The sequence below is a fragment of the Artibeus jamaicensis genome, unplaced genomic scaffold (assembly GCF_021234435.1).
Source record: "Artibeus jamaicensis isolate MK-2021 breed Jamaican fruit bat unplaced genomic scaffold, CSHL_Jam_final scaffold_1019, whole genome shotgun sequence".
Lineage (NCBI taxonomy): Eukaryota > Metazoa > Chordata > Mammalia > Chiroptera > Phyllostomidae > Artibeus > Artibeus jamaicensis.
In genome coordinates, this window is record NW_026522025.1 from 13189228 (window position 1) to 13205705 (window position 16478).

A 16478-nucleotide genomic window follows, 5' to 3' on the forward strand; every position below is an offset into this window, starting at 1 on the left:
GAAGAGGCCTTTTAGAGTGTTCTTCATTCACGAACTTTTCCTCCACAGAAATAAGTCAAGTGACCACCACTTGCAAGTGGTAGTTCAGCTTTACCCTTTGTTTCTGACAGTGCTAGCAACTTGCTCTTTTACACTCTTTCAGATCAAATTGAGCCAACAATTAAACCAGAGATCTTCTTCTCCCTTTGGATAGATGCCTCTTTCTAAAATGCCCCCTTTCCTTCTTGGACCCATGGTCTTCAGAAACAGGCCTCAGGGTTGTCGTTCTTGACCCTCAGTGAGCTCCCTTTCTCATCCACACCAAAGTGAGTGAGTTCCATGTCTTTTGCTTTGACCACTCACATCCAGCTCAGTGGTATTCTTCATGGACTCACTCATTATTAACATCCAGAGGTAAACTATGACATTTTGCTTACCCGAAATACTTAGAGAATAAAGTATTATGGCCTATTTGATTTTTTTCTATAGTAGAATTATAATATAAATTTCATTTCTCCCATTTCTAATTTTTAAATAAAATAATAGTTTTCTGTCTAGTTATCTTAGCATACTGAGTAAAGTTTAATCTTTTTAAAGATTCAATCAGTGATTCACTCATTCATTCATTCACTCATTCAACAAATATGTTTTGAGCATCTACCTGTGCCAGGCCATATTCTGGGAGTGACATTTGAATAAAAACTTAAGGAAGTAAGTAGAGCATGATATGCAGATAACTAGGGTTGATTTTTTTGAATTTCTTCAAAGTGAATTGTTCCCACCTAACTTTTCCACCTAAATGAAGATCTGCCTTAAGAAAAGAAAGTTAATAACAAGGGTGAGGGGGTGGGATTGGAAACAGGAGGGAAGTGGGGAGGGGTGGGGGGGAAAGGCAGAAAACTGTACTTGAACAACAATAAAAAAAGTTTAAAAAAAAAGACAAGAAAGTTGAATGGTCCCAAAAATGTAATGAGTGAGGACAAGCCACAATGAAATGGTAAAATTTTTGACTTGCTGAGTGATTTAATAAAAGGTAAATTTGAGGCTCTGAGATTAGATTGGCTTCACATTGTGGTTGTATCACTTCACACCTTTATACCATTGGCAAAGTTTCTTCACCTCTGAATACCTCTATTTCTTCATCAGTAAAATGGATCTTTAGTAGCTACCTCATAGATTTGTGAGGATAATATGAATTAATACACGTAAAATACTTGGAAATATTCAGTCTAAGAAAATAACTCAATAAAAGCTAGTTAATATTATGATTGCTCTTATTTTTAGGCAGTAATGCAAAATGACAACAAAGTGTTGTCATGGAAACACATCAGGGGAAACCAGTAGATGACAAAATCATTTGTCTTTTTATTTTTCAAACAGATTTATAAATCAGACATGCCCACATTACAGGACAGTAGAAGAGAAAATCACTGATAGTTATAAGGGAAAACCCTAATCCTACTGTTCCTAGGCCTTTCTTCTGATCTTTTCTCCTATTTTCTGTTTAAAATCTTGCGGCTTCAGCCACTACAGGGTTAAGCCCCCCGTCTGTTCCCTGACAAATGATTTACTTCTCCTCACACCTGGGCTTTAACATACCGTGCAGTCCCACTCCTATTATAGCTTCATGCTTTTCTTCACTCACAGTGCTCGGTTCAGTTCAGATTTAAAAGCATTTGTGGAGTTCTAACCTCTAAAGTTACAAACTCAAGCAAGTCTTGGCCCTTGAAAAGTGCTGAAGGCCAGTTTTCTCACGGACAACTGGTTTGCTCCTCTCCTCTTCCTCAGCCTGTCTGGCAAGCAGTGCTCACATTACAAAGTCAGATCAAATAAGTGCTCTTTCTTCTGCAATCCCTTTCTTGATTTCCTCTCCTAGGTGGGATTGATGGCTTTGTTTTTTGAGAGGCTTCCTTTGCTCCTTATTGAGCAGCACCCTAAGCAAATTGCTATCAGAGCTCTGTAGTACTGCTTCCTTATTCAAGCTCCTCAGGTCAGGGAACAGGTCTGATTCACCTTTGAACTCCTCCCCACCCCCGACAGTATTGACATTTAGTCAGTACTAAGTAGCATGAATAACTGAATGAACCCCAATTTTTATGTTGGTGCAATTATGGCATATATGTATAAATTATATAGCCTGTTTCTTTTCACTTAACATTTTATCTCAAATATTTATACATTGTTACAGTTAATATTGTAATGGCTATTTAATAGTTTTTTTCAAGGCCAGCGTGGCCCCATAGAACTTCCTGCACTAACGGAAATGTCCATTGTCAGAGCTGTCCAGTACAGTCATCACTAGTCACACGCGTCTACGGAGCACTTGAAATGTGGCTGGTGTAACTAAGCTTTTCATTTTATTTAAAGCCATTTAAATTTAAATCACTACATATGGCTAGAAAGTACTGTAAAGGACAGTACAAGTATAGGCCATAATTTCTCATCACTTCCCTATGAATAACAGATGAAATACATTTATAATTATCACATTGTTATTCAAGGGAGTGACATTTGAAATAGTGTTTAAAATATTTTAATATCCAAAGAGAGTGACCATCTAAATTTTTAATAATCTTAATTTTTGAATGCTTCTTTATATAATGCAAAGGTAAACATCAACACCTATCCACAGAATGAATTTCTTTGCTTTAATTAATTGGATATCATAAAACATGCATACTGGTGCAGTTGTTTTGTGATGCTTCAAATTTTTGTACTTATCCTCAACAGAGCTTCCTGTGATATTTTATACTATCAAATGGCTAATTTAAAAGTTGACCTTTTTTTTTTTTTTTACTAGTTTAGCAGGGCTTCTGATTTATACATTTTAATATATTCCTTATATTCTAGTTCTTAGAAATCCTTAAATAGACTTAGTAGCATGTGTACACATTATACAAAAAGGTCTTAGGCACAGTGTCAATGTGAGGACTATTGAATAAACTTTACCAGATGTTTTTCTCTGAATAAAACTATCTTTCCAGCCAAAGACTAAAAGTTTGCTCTAGAAGATAAGTTTCATCTGCTTCCCACCCACTTTGGAAGGTATAGTGCAATCCACATTGAATACTTATTTAAGCAAGTATAATATTCTTGGAAATGTAGCTCGAATGTGTTTTACAAATAGGAAAACTCAGATATCAATAGCAAAAAATTCTTATTGCTTTTGAAATATCAGATATCAGGTTATTGCTTTCATTAGTGAAAGATTGCCATCATTTCCATGACTGTTAAATGCAACAATCCACTTTGACCTGCATCTACACTTAGTATTTGTTATTATTTTGGCTATATTTTTACTACATAGTTTCCATGTTATAATATAATATTCAAAATACTGAACTCTCAAATAAATATTTGCCATTTAGGCTAATGTCAGTTTTGAGGTGTCAGATAAACAAGATCATGGTCTAGAAGAACTGTTAACTTTTGGTTACTGCTGGTCCCCTATTTTGTCCAGAAGCACATATGTTATGGTAGAATTTTGAAGATGTCCCCTTAGTCTCTTATCTTCTGATAATGCAGTCAAACACTAATCCTGATAGCCCTGTGAAAGGACTTTGCAGATGGGTTTTAGGTTATTAATCAACTGACCTTAACATTGGAACATTATCATGAATTATGCAGAGGGGCCCAAAGTAATCACATGAACCCTTAACAATAGAAGAGAAAAGCAGAAGAGTCACTCAGATAAATACAGTGGAAGAAGGAGAAGGGATGTGGCAAGAGGGCACGTCTTAGAGATTCCAAGCATTAGAAGGATTTTTCACACCTATACTGCGTCTGAGATATAAGGGTCCAAGTAAGGGTGTGCGTGGGACCTCTTAGAGCTAAGGGTGACGCCGCTCCCCCGCCCACCCAGCTAACAGCCAGCAAAGAAACAGGGATCTCGGTCCTATAAATGCAAGGAACAGAATTCAGCTAACAAACAACCTGGGTGAGCGTGGAAGCAGAGTCCTCCAGAACCTCTGATAAGAGTTCACCTTGATTTCATCTTATTATGTGTGGGAAAGGGAAACCAGCCCCATCCTCTCAGATTTCCCACCTGAAGACATGTAAGATAATAAATTTGTGTTGTTTTAAGCTACTACCTTTATGCTACTTTGTTATAGTAGCAACTATAGTATTCTTGGAAATGTAGCCCAAACTACTACAGGTCCCAAATTAATCATTTGATGATCTAGAAGGATAATGAAATATATACAAGCCTTAGTACATGAGTGTGTTTTATCTGTGATCTAAATATAATCTCATGTTTAAATCTAAGGTTTTATTTTTAGAGGAAATATTTCAATGTTTCCTAATATTCAGTTCCCTTTACATATAAATTTAATTTAAATTTATGTGATAGAAAAAAGTTGTAGAAAGGAACTTACAAGTTGCTTTGATCCTAATGTTTGGCTCATGAATATACGATATAAAACCAAGATCAAATTCAATAAATGGTGCTTGAAAAGTTGGAAAGATGTATGCAAAAAAAATGAAAACTTTTATACCATATAGAAAAATAAACTCAAGTGATTAAAGACTAAAATGTAAAACACAAAACTATAAAACTCCTAGAAGGAAACATAGGCATAAAATCTCTGACATTTCTCTTAGCAATATTTTTTTCTACTATATGTCCTCAGGCAAGGGAAACAGATGAAAATAAAGTAATGGGACTGTATCAAACTAAAAAGTTTTGCCAAGGGAATCATCAGCAAATGAAAAGACAACCCACAGAATGGGAGAACATGTTTGACAATGATACATCTGATAAATGAGGGGTTGATGTCCAAAATTTATAAAGACCTTATAAAAGTCAACACCAAAAAACCCCAAACAATCTAATTAAAAAATGGGTAGAGGATCTAAATAGACACTTTTCCAAAAAGGACATACAGATGGCCAATAGACATGAAAAGACACTCAAGGTTACTAATCATCAGAGAAATGCAAATTAAAAGCCACAAGAAACTATCACCTCATACCTGTCAAGAATGGCTGTCATCAATAAATCCACAAACTAGAAGTGATGGCCAGGATGTGGAGAAAAAGGAACCCTCGTGTACTGTTGGTGGGATTGCAGATTGGTGCAGCCACTGTGGAAAGCAGTATGGAGTTTCCTCAAAAAGTTAAAAATGTAACTGCCTTATTACCCAGAGATTTCACTTCTGAGTATATGTTTGAAGAAACCCAAATGCTAATTTGAAAAAATATATGCACCCCTATTTTCATGGCAGCATTATTTACAATAGCCAAGCTATGGAAGCGACCCAAGTATTCATCAATAGATAATTGAATAAAGAAGAGGTAAAGAATGAAATCTTACTATTTGCAACAGCATTTATGGGCTAGAGGGTATTATGCTAAGCAAAATCAGCCAGAGAAAGACAAATACCATATACTGAATTTAAAAAACAAAATAAATGAACAGACAAAACAAACAATCTCATAGGTATAGAAAACAAACTGATGGTAGCCACAGGGGAGGAGGGTTGGAGGACTGGGTGAAAAAGGTGAAGGGATTAAAAGTACAAGTTGGTAGTTACAGAGTAGTCAGGGGGTGTAAGGTAAAGCATAAAGAATGTTGGCAACAATATTGTAGTAACTATGTACGGTGCCTTGAAATCTGAGGGGATCAATTTATATATTATATTATTGACCACTATGCAATACGCCTGAAACTAATATAAAATGTAGAATGTCAACTGTAGTTTAAATATAAAACTAATCAAAAACCAAGATCAAGAGTTTCTTAAGAGTGGGGACTCTGTCTCATTTGTGTTTGTATCTATTTCCAGGTAGATATCTCATAGGCATTTAATAAATGCATTTTGGTTGTTGTATGTATTGGTTTACCTTTTTGCTTTAAGAAAAAGTTTACTTTAAAAAAAACGATGTTCTTAATTTTTTTCTTAAAGGTTATGCTTTCTAATCCAGTGCTAGAAAATCTAGTGAATTTGGAAGTAGCCCAAATATTGAATAAGAATGAATCTGTGTACAGAGTAATGGTTCAAAGACCTTTCCACAAACCATTACAATGTAAGAAATACCTACTTATTGTTATTTTCCAATGATTAATTATATGCTTATAGCAAATAAGTGATCTAGCAAATAACTATTATATAAGGAAATATTTTCTGTACCCTTTCTCAGTAAAGAAATTGTGCTAAGATCTCTCCTACTGTACTTCTTTATCAAGACAGTGTGCTCTTCTTTAAAGATTATAAAAGATCATTAAGCTTAATATCTTTAAATGTTAGGGCCCTACAGATGGATGGTGCAATTGAAACTATTCTATTCATTATAAAGATGTGACATTTAATTTTAACTCTTTGATCTATAATGGATATTTCCCAGATTTTGCCTGCCGTACCCCAGATCTTAATGATTTGGGACTCCTTTTCTCCTGATTAGCAAAATGATCAGCATTTTTTTTTCCTGTAGAGCCTTCCTTTTCCCCAGGTATTCCCTCTAAGTGTCCAAATGGAAATGACATCTGAGGCTCTTCAGGCTTTCTCTCTATTGACAGGTGTGTTTCTGATACCTTGGTTTGCTCACTCTCATGCTGCCGGGGACCTCTGTATGACACTCAACTCCATCACTTTCTTTGTTCCTGTCTTTCTCTGCAGTGAGCAGAACAATACTGTTGGCTCCTTATGCCAGAAAGGTGTGTTACAAGTGAGGGTGGGGCCCCTAGTGACCTAGTTATTTCCTTTCTATCCTGCTTCTCCTCTTGCCACAGTGCACAGAAGCCTGCACAATAGCTGGTATTATGATTACCTCTTTAGTCAGCAGGCCTTGCTGTTCAAATTCATGTTACTGTTCAAACTGATCTCTCATGCGCTTTCTCTCCCAGACGTTCACCTCTCTTTTTCTATTCCTCTTCTAGAACCAACTAGTCCATCAGCTAGAGCTCTACAATGGGAACCAAGTTCAAGTGCTCCTCCACAGGGCTTATGGGTCTGATGCAAATCAAGCAGTATTGATCAGGCATCTGATGTGGCCACCGGCCTGCAGTGTTTTTGGCACTGTGGCTGAGACGAGACAAATTCACATGGACTACTGAGTCCTGTGGAGGAAAAGAAGGGACTGTACGGCCGCTATCTCAAGAGAAGAGTGTCCAACCCTTGCCTTGACAAGATTTTATTGCTTTTCTGGGCATACTACATTGAGGATAGTCCTTATTTACTATGCACAGGTTCACTTTAGGTGGTTACCTTTTACAGAAAACAAAGGAGATGATGTTGCTAATTACATCAAAAAAAGAAGGATATTTGCAAATATAAAGGGGAAAATGGTTGAACTGGTTACACTCATCCTTGGAAGGTTTAGCACAGATTTTAGGAAGTTACTTTAAAGATATGCAGTAAACGTTTGCTGCCTCAATTCAGGGTGAGGGAGTTTTAGCAAAAAGTGAATCTCAAAGCAGCCTAAGTAAAATGCAGGCCTGATTCCTCACGGGAGAACCTATCTGTGGGTGTGGGTCCTGTGTACTGGACCTCGCTTTCCACTGGCCTTTTTGAGTGAGAGCTGGGCCCATGGCATGCAGAACAGTTTCCTATAGGCATCTTCTTCAGTGTCTTCAAACATGTCATGGTTGCCATGGGGTTCCTCAAATGTCCCCTGACAGTTTTAAGGCTGGTTTGTACACAGAGGAGTCATATTGCTTCACTCTGACCATATATGTAACCTACCAGAATTCTGGAGCATCCCCTGCTTGTATGCTCTGCACTCAGCAGTTATTTGTGGAATGAACGAATGAATAATAATATCACTTAACCTTTCACTGAACCCTACAGGACTATCATTATAATGGAAGGTTCTATAACAAAGCTATGCCCCATTCTGGTAAATGGACATCTAAAAGCTTGTTTTAAAGAATTTCTTACAGCAGATGATTCTGTGCAATAGATTTTATGTTTGCCCTGCAGAGAGAAAGGATGAGAAGAAAACTGAAGAAAAATTGGCCCTCCCTTTGGTCCTCCTGTTCAGCCTTCACTCCTTTCACTTCTGAAACTTTGCCATCAAACCACACAGAAAAGCTAACCAAATGGCAAAATCACCCAGAAAATGAGCAACAAAACAGATACTACTTCAGCAGGGTTTAGCTACACTCTTTAGTTACATTGGTGAAACGTGGAAATCCGAGACAGTATATAGTTATCAGCTCACTTGCCATCTCGGGTAGGCTAGGTGTTCTAGCCAAGGGTACCACAAGAGAAGGACTTTCTGTAGCTTCATAGGGAGAGAGTGCTATGGCACAGTGCAGAGAGCCGCTATGGGTGAGAAATGAAAACATGCAGAAAACTCATTCACTCTAAAATAGATGGTAGTGGAGCACTATGTGGATTTCTGTAAAAGACTGCATCCAGTGAGAATTACCTGCAACAGCCTGAAAAAAGGTCTCTACTATAGTGCTGCAAGAATCATCTCTCATACATAATATGCTAATAAATAGATCTAGAAAATGCCTAGCAATAATTATATGTTTAGACACTCAAAACTGGGACTGATAGTTAATTGTATAAGTAAGAAACTTAAGAGGCAGCTAATTGTATCATTTTTGTAGTCATCAATTGTAGCCTAGAAGTATATCCTCAGCACCTGATACAGTGTATGGTTGTAGGTATTAAATAAAAATTTTTAGAATGAGAAAATGAAAAAATGTACATGAACTTAGATTCTGGTTTTATTTTATAGTAGCAAAGTGCTTTCATACACGTTCACTCACCTGACCATCAGCCTCTCCCTCAGGGAGGAAGCCAAGGATTAATGATGAACCCCAAAGCCACAGCTCCAACCTGGGCCTGCCCACATCCCCGGCACCTCCAAGTTTAATGGGATGAGCATAAAGTCATTCATTTAGAATCAAAGAATTAAAATTTCTGAGTACAGAATGGAAGAGTGGAAGAGAACTGACTTGATAGCAGAACTCTCTTCTATGAAAAAATTATTGGGCAGTTTTTTAAGCACAAGCTTAATATGAACCAATAAAAGGAGGTGCCCTTCTACTAAGTATGTTTTAGATGATCATTTTACCCTACTCTCTTCTCCGAGGTTCCAGAAAACTAAAGACTAACGTCAAAGCTGTGGATCAGTCATACCTTCCTGAGACCTTCAGGAGTGTAGTCACGGAAGACTGGAATATGCAGTTGGGCCTGCCCTGTCCCAGAGCACGCCTTGACTGACCCTGAGGGCTCCTTCCTGATAGTCAGTGGTGCAAAACTAATTTCAAAGCCCAAGCCAGACATGCAAATGCCTCTTATACCCCAAACTTTCCCTAACATGTTGTCTGCCTCCCCTGAACACCTACTCCTTTGCCTTAGTATATTGACAAGAGCACACCAAGGCCTGAGCTCCAACCCAATTAATTGGTGTAGGTTCCAATGACCTTCCCATATCCTGACAGCCTCTTCTGCGGCCTGGAGCCAGTGTCCCTTACTTGCGGGTAGGGTGCGCAAATACACCAAACTGCCTTAGACAGTTCCGCTATAGTTATTTCTAGTGTCTGTGTTCCAGTTTAGACAATAAATTATATAGTCACCTGAGTGCCTACCTGGTCTTTCTTAGAAGCAAATGTCACCATAGCTTACCACTTCAGGCCCCAGCTGGCCAAACACCAGGAGGAATTCTCTAACAATCCAAGTTGCCTAACAGTGTTTAAGGCCACATTGCCAAGTATTAAAACGCCCTTTCACTAAAGGTATGAGGTCTGTCCAGAAGGTACCCAGCCATGTTCTATGAAAAACAGACATTTACTAAAGAAGACACGAGGTACAAGAAACATTGTACATAGGACAGTGACACCTCAGTCCCCTTCAAAGTGGACACCTTGGGACTCATATAGTTCTCCCAATCACCATCAGCTGCCCCATCATATTTCCCTGAATCTCATTGACAGTCTGAAATTGCTTCCCTTTTAAAGGTGATTTTAGCTTTGAGAAATGCCAGAAATCTCAGGGCACCAAATCTGGGCTGTAGGGGGGGCTGAGTCACCTGGGTGATTTGATGTTTCACCAAAAAAGTCTGCACAAGATAGGATACATGAGTGGGCACATTGTCATGATGAAGTTGCCAATCCCCAGTTGCCCATAGCTGCAGCCTTCTGAATCATCCAAATAGTTTCTGTGGAGGAATGTGCAAGCCTAATGCAAAATTGGATGCAGATTCATTGCTCTACTTGCTCAGTCATCTTGAGTGTGACAGCCACACAGTACACAGGCTCACTCAATGGCATCTACTGCCCCCACTGACTAGTACAGTGAAGTCATCATTGTTCACATATATGCATTCCAGTCCACTCTCCTTGTCTTCCAGGTTACATCAATGTCATGCAAACCCTTGCAACATTAACAATGACTGGAATTTTTCCAGAGAAGCCTTGTTGTATGTTTTTATAACTGGAGTTCGTTTAGTAAAATTTAATGACTATTTTTTAGGGATGTTGTCAAAGAGCTTCTTGCTCAATGTCCAGTTTTGGACAACGGAATTTTTCAAGTATCTTCCAATCTCTACCTTAATTTGTTTATGAAACTTCAGGGAGGGAGAAGAAAGGTCTGGAAGGAGATAATATAAAACAATTGTTTTGCCACCCAGATTCTGAGTATTGCTACTTATTTTATAACTTGTTATGAACACATTTTACATTAAGCTCATAAATCCCCCCTTTATTTGCAGTCTGTCTTAGCAAATTTTTATTTCTATGTGGTTATATGGTCAAATAATATTTATCTCCTGTTTATCACATTTCTTTTGATATTTTAAAATATAAAATTCACATGATTTAAAAAAATATTTGGTTGAAAGAGAAAATGAGAGTATAAAAATACTGACAGTAGCCAAGCCTAAGGTACTAGTTTTTCTCTTAGTCAGATATATTCCTGTAGCTTTTGTTAAGTAAACAAAGGTCATGCTAATAAGTTTCAGATACTTATCTAAATAAACTACAATATAATAACTGACAGATATTATAATAGAGTCATAATACAAGAATAGCGAAGAATTATAGAAATATTGGAAGATTGTAGTACTAATTAACACTAAACACTTTTAAAAACCTGATAATTGTGGCAAATACATCTCATTCTTCACATAGTTAGGAAGATGTGATAAGCACTTGATTCTTCTTCAATTCAGGCTCCCATATTCACTGTTTTTTTTTTAAATTCTCCTAACAGTAGAAAAACTTTAAGGAAAATTATTTCCACAGTTGAAGCAGGTACTGTCTTGTAGGGTTCCAGGTATTGATTTATTTTCTTTTTAGAGGGAGTACTCCTTGTGTTGTTGCTATTATGTAATACCCCTTGCACTGGGGGAAATACTTTCTGGATATCAGAAAAAAAAGAAATTTATTGCGGTAGAAATTTAGTTGAAGAACACGACCTTTTGTGCCATCATTCAGCCCTATTTTGTTGCTGATGATTATTACAGTATAGTTACAGCAATCCCATCATTTACAGATGTCAGGAGATACAGAAAACCCAAGTTTAACAGGATTGTGTGTGGGGTTTTATTTGCTGGAATTACAGACCTCTTTTTTTTCCTCTTTGTATTTTATTGCACCAGATAGCCAGCATTTTGACAAAGCCTCTAAATTGTTTGTTTTAACTAAAAATGTTAAGTATTTCTTTTCTATCAAAGAAATATATGTTTATAGATTTAAATGGGCAAATAATAAAAATCAGTTTTTAATAAAATATATCTGACCTTGGCAGCCCATACCTTTCATTGCTGAGTACCTCCCCCATCCCCACAAGTACTAGTAGCTTTCAACACATCTAGCTGTTTCTTCCAGAATTTACCACTATATTTCTAAGTTTATTCTATGCTAATATTCCTGGGGTTTTCAGTCTCAGGTATTGCTAATGGGTGTCTCCTGAACTGTAACGATTCAGCGTTTACACTGCCATTTCCACCTACATTGTCTGTTCCCTATCTTCCTGGTATAGTTTGGTTACATCAATATGACTTAGTGAATTTTGTCACAGAGGAGCCATGAATTATTGTTTTTCCTTTCTTGTACAAATGGCTCAATTTTTTACTCCCTTGTTTGTTTGCACGTACCTGTCACCTGTTCTTCCCCTAAACTTTCTGACAACGCTGTCAAACAGCTTCCAGACGTTCAGTCAGTCAGGTGCATTCCCCTTGGAGACTTGGTTCCCGTGACCCTCCTCTGCCTCCAGTTCTGACCAGGCAGCTCTCTCACAGGCATCCTGCAAAGACCCCTTTGCCTGCCCTTGGGATGGAGCTCCTGCTTGATCCCTTGTGTTTCTTGTGGAGGTTTGCCCCTTCATCTTGTTGGAGCACATCTAAGAGCTTCCAGGTCATGAGATATTAAATATTTAATATTGGAAATAATTAAAATTTTGTTTCAGAATTGAGAAGACCCTGTTGCCTTCTTGTTTCTAGTGTTGCTCTTGAGAAGCCCGATTTCACTGAGAATGGATGTCCAGTTCTTCACATGTGATACATTTTCCTTTTGGAAGCTTTTGAAATCTCTTTATTACCAGTGATCTAAAATTTCTTGATAATATTTCTTAGTGTAGCTTTTTCTTGGGGGGGGTTCCCTTCCTTGTTCATACATAGAGCATTTAATAGGCTGTTTACATCTCATTTTATTTTTTAAATTTTTAGAGAGAGGTGAAGGGATGGAGAAAGAGAAAGAAAGATCAATGTGTGGTTGCCTCTCATGTGCCCCCTACTGGGGACCTGGCCTGCATCCCAGGCATGTGCCTTGACTGGGAATCAAACTAGTGAGCCTTTGCTCTGCAGCCCAGTACTTAATACACTGAGCCACACCAGCCAGGGCTAAATCTTATTCTAAAAACTTTAATCCTTTAATTCTGAATATTTCTCTGATGTAATTCCTTTTATAATTTATTTCCCCTTTTTTTTCTGTTCTTTCTCTTAGATATCCAGATATTTGGATGTGGGATCTACTTGAGCTGACCCTCTAATTTTAAAAGTAAATCTATTTTCTCTTCTATTATCCATCTCTTTGTGAATGATGGACATATGATGCATGGAAAGCAATTGGAAGCATATAAGTACTAACTGGACTTGTTGGTTTTGTTTCATGTCAGTTTTTCAGTGGAGGGTGATACCATTAGTTGTCATCAGTAGGCTTCACTAGTTCCCCTGAGATAAACCCTCCATTTGTTCCTGGAGAGAGATGCTAGCTGCTTATACTCTGGGAGCTGGACAGGGGGAATAGTAGGCATCTTATACACTCAAGATGATTTTCAGTCCTTTCACTACTTTCAGTCCCTTACTGTACTCTTATTCTGCTTTGTTCCTAGTCTCCTCCAGTCTTGAGTCTCTCTGGCTCATTTTCCCCAGAGATTAAACATCCTTCCTCCTACCTGGGCAGTGGTGATCATTTGGTTGCATGGGAAGAGAGTACACATCTTGGGTGACTATGCTGTCTCTCTCACCTTTCACAGATATCTGGTATCTGCAATTTCTGAATCACTTCTCAAATTCTGAAGTGTAAATCTGCTTGCTTTTCTTTGACCTCCCCTCATCATGTGGTTGGGTTTCAAATTTCTACAGCCTGCAAAGACAGTTACCACTGACATCTGCTTTCCATCTTGAAAAATTTTCTTGCCATCTTTCTTTTGCTCTCCTGGAGGTTTTATACCTTATTTTTATTTCTTTATTACCATTTTATTGGGGCTTCAGAAAGAGAGCACATTAAAGCCATGTATTTAATCTTCCAAGTAAACTATATCTTTTCTCTCTTTTTTTTTTACAGTGAAAGGTGATAGCTCTGAGTTATCTAAAGACTCAGATAGATGTATCAGGAAAGTTTTCCTTCATACAATTCTACGTCAATTTATTTATTAAAAGGACTACTTTCTTAAACTATTTACACTGTCTTTCATAATTGAAGTTTTTTTCACTCCGAAAAGGAAGTAGCCATCTTTCACAATACATGTTTAAAATGTCTCCAGGATGAATGTGGAAGATTGTTTAATTCTTTCTAGACCATTGAATTAATCTTGAATGTTACTACATGAACTTGCCTATTCTTTTCATTTTTATTTTTTATAAAAAAATAAAAGAGAAAAGCATGTTGTGAACATAATGAGCACAAACCATTAATTATAGGGAGCAAAAATCTAAGCAATTCAGAAGATAGATATTAGAGGAAAGTGGTGAGAGTTAGGGCCGAAGCCACTGTTAGGAGACAACCTCACAATATTGTACCAGTTCAGTCTTGAACACATGAACGAGGTCAATATTCTCATCATCAGTTCCTTGAGCACTTCCTTCAGCCTTAATATGGCAGCCAATCAGATGTAGAAAACCATCAATTAGCTGGTGTTGAAATACTGTTTACGTCAGCTGAGGTTTCCTTGATTGGCCCTGAAGATGAGTAAAATTAAGTAACCCAAGTGGCTTCTGTATGTAAAACTGTTGAAAAAATTGTAGGAAGATAAGCATGATTTAGTGAGATGGACACTAGTTTAGGATTCAGCAGACAACATTGCTGCCCTTAAACTTGTCAATGTGGAGAGAAGCAAGTGAGCATCCTGGCACGAAATAGACCTGTGATAAACAACTGTTGAATGCATGAACATCCCTGTAAAATATGAACATCCCTAGAATATCACAAAGTTCTTTGTATTTGGGGTATAATTATTTGTAGTACATAAAGGTACAATGCCAGCATTTACTAGTAAGAGGGTAAGAACAGCTTCAGAAGGTCCTCTGAACCAAACCAAGGATACATGACACCAGAGTCAGGCCTGATTTGTGATGTTCACCTAGGGCTTGCCTGAAATCTAGAGAAATCTCCAGAACACAATTGATGCAGTACAATCTGGATTTCAATGATGCCTAAAGTCCCAGCACATATCAGGCTACAATTTGTTAGGTGGCTGTGAATTCTGATATTTACCCTGGTGAATATGGGATAAGGCTCAATTCTGTCTAGCCTTTAGTTTTTACAATAAGAATGTTCACAATGAGGTCTTCTAGAAATTCCAAGGGAGTTCTCTTTGTATTGTCAGACTAGCACCACAGGCTAGAATTTTATCATGAGCTGGAAGAACTGACCTGGCTGTAGAAATGATTCCAGAGGCATAGCTAGGTGATTGAAACCCTGTTTTTGAAGGGCTTAACAAAACTTAGGTGAAGTCCAGTCAACTGGGTAGAAAGAGTATAGTCAGGGGAATCCAGCTGATGTTCAGTAATTGAAGGTGATCTAAGCTTGTGCTGGTCATCTGGGAGGTTTACCCATGGACTGTAAGATATCATTTGATACAATAATGGGCAGCCTCTTGGAGAGCAGCTATTTTTTCACTTATTTAAAATGCATTCACTGAGCATATGTTCTGTGCCAGGTGCTGTGTTACAGCATTGGGATTGCACAACTGAATAATACATGATCTCCAACCTCACAAGATTTATAAGCCAAAATTGGAAACTCTCCTCTGAAGAGGAGACAGTTCTGATGACAAGAGTACAAAATTTGGGGTCTGGGAGAATGATCGAAATATAACTTTAATCAGAACTGACTCAAGCTCTAGCCAGGTAACTCAGTTGGTTAGAGCATCATTTCAACCTGCCAAGGTTGTGCATTCCATCCCTGGTCAGGGCAAATACAGGAATCAATCAATGAATACATAAAAAAGTGGAACAACAAATCTCTCTCTCCCCCCTCCCTGGTCCCCTCTTCCCTTCCCTTTCCTCTCTCCCATCTCCCCCTCCCTCCCCTTCCCAGATCCTAAATTGCATATGAGCATGGTGTTAGTGGACCAGAAAGAAAGCCACCATAGCTGAAACACAGCAAGGGGAAAAGAAGAGAGGGGTAGGCAATGAGGTAGGAGAAGCCAGGAGGGCCATATCATTTAGGCCTTTATAAACTAGGCAAGGAATTTCAATTTGATCAGATTCGCTGTAGGAATTGGGACACAGTTGGACATCTTTAAAGAAGGGAAAGATGCAGTGAGATTTACATCTTAAAAGGACTGTTTTAACTGCTGTGTGGGGGAACAGATTGTGAAGAATCTAAGGTGGAAGCAAGGAGAATTATTAGGTTATTTGAGTAAACCAGGGGAGAGATGATGGTGGTTAGGGCTAGGATTGAGGGCACAGACATTAAGAGGGAGAAAAGTGGATGAATTTAAGGCTTGGTTTGATTAGATGGAGGGTATCAGAGAAAAATGGAATCGAGAATTATTATTAGATTTTGGTTCGAACTGGATGGGTATAACTGTCATTTACTGAGAGGGGGAGATTGGGAGAGCATACCACTGCATAAAACCAACTATCCCAGTTGCTGGCAAGGACACAGAGTCACTGGGGCTCCCCTACATCTCTGTAAATGTTGCATCATTTGACAAGCCCAAAGCCAGTCTGAAAAATAATTTAGCAGTTTCTTACAACATTGAACATTCACCTACCCAGCGATCCGTGATTTTACTCCTAATATTTACCTAAGAGAAATTAAAATGCATATTACAAAAAAGACTTGCACACAAATGTTTATAGGAGCTTTATTTATA

At 38.0% G+C, this 16478-nt stretch overlaps 1 protein-coding gene across 1 annotated transcript in view; it reads left to right on the forward strand.

Moving 5' to 3' along the window:
• Positions 1–16478, forward strand: part of UBE2U (ubiquitin conjugating enzyme E2 U) — a 64160-nt gene that overhangs the window by 9703 nt on the left and 37979 nt on the right. Inside the window, 2 exon segments of the mRNA XM_053655616.1 lie at positions 5886–6006; positions 13721–13762. Coding sequence (XP_053511591.1) covers positions 5886–6006; positions 13721–13762 — 163 coding nt within the window.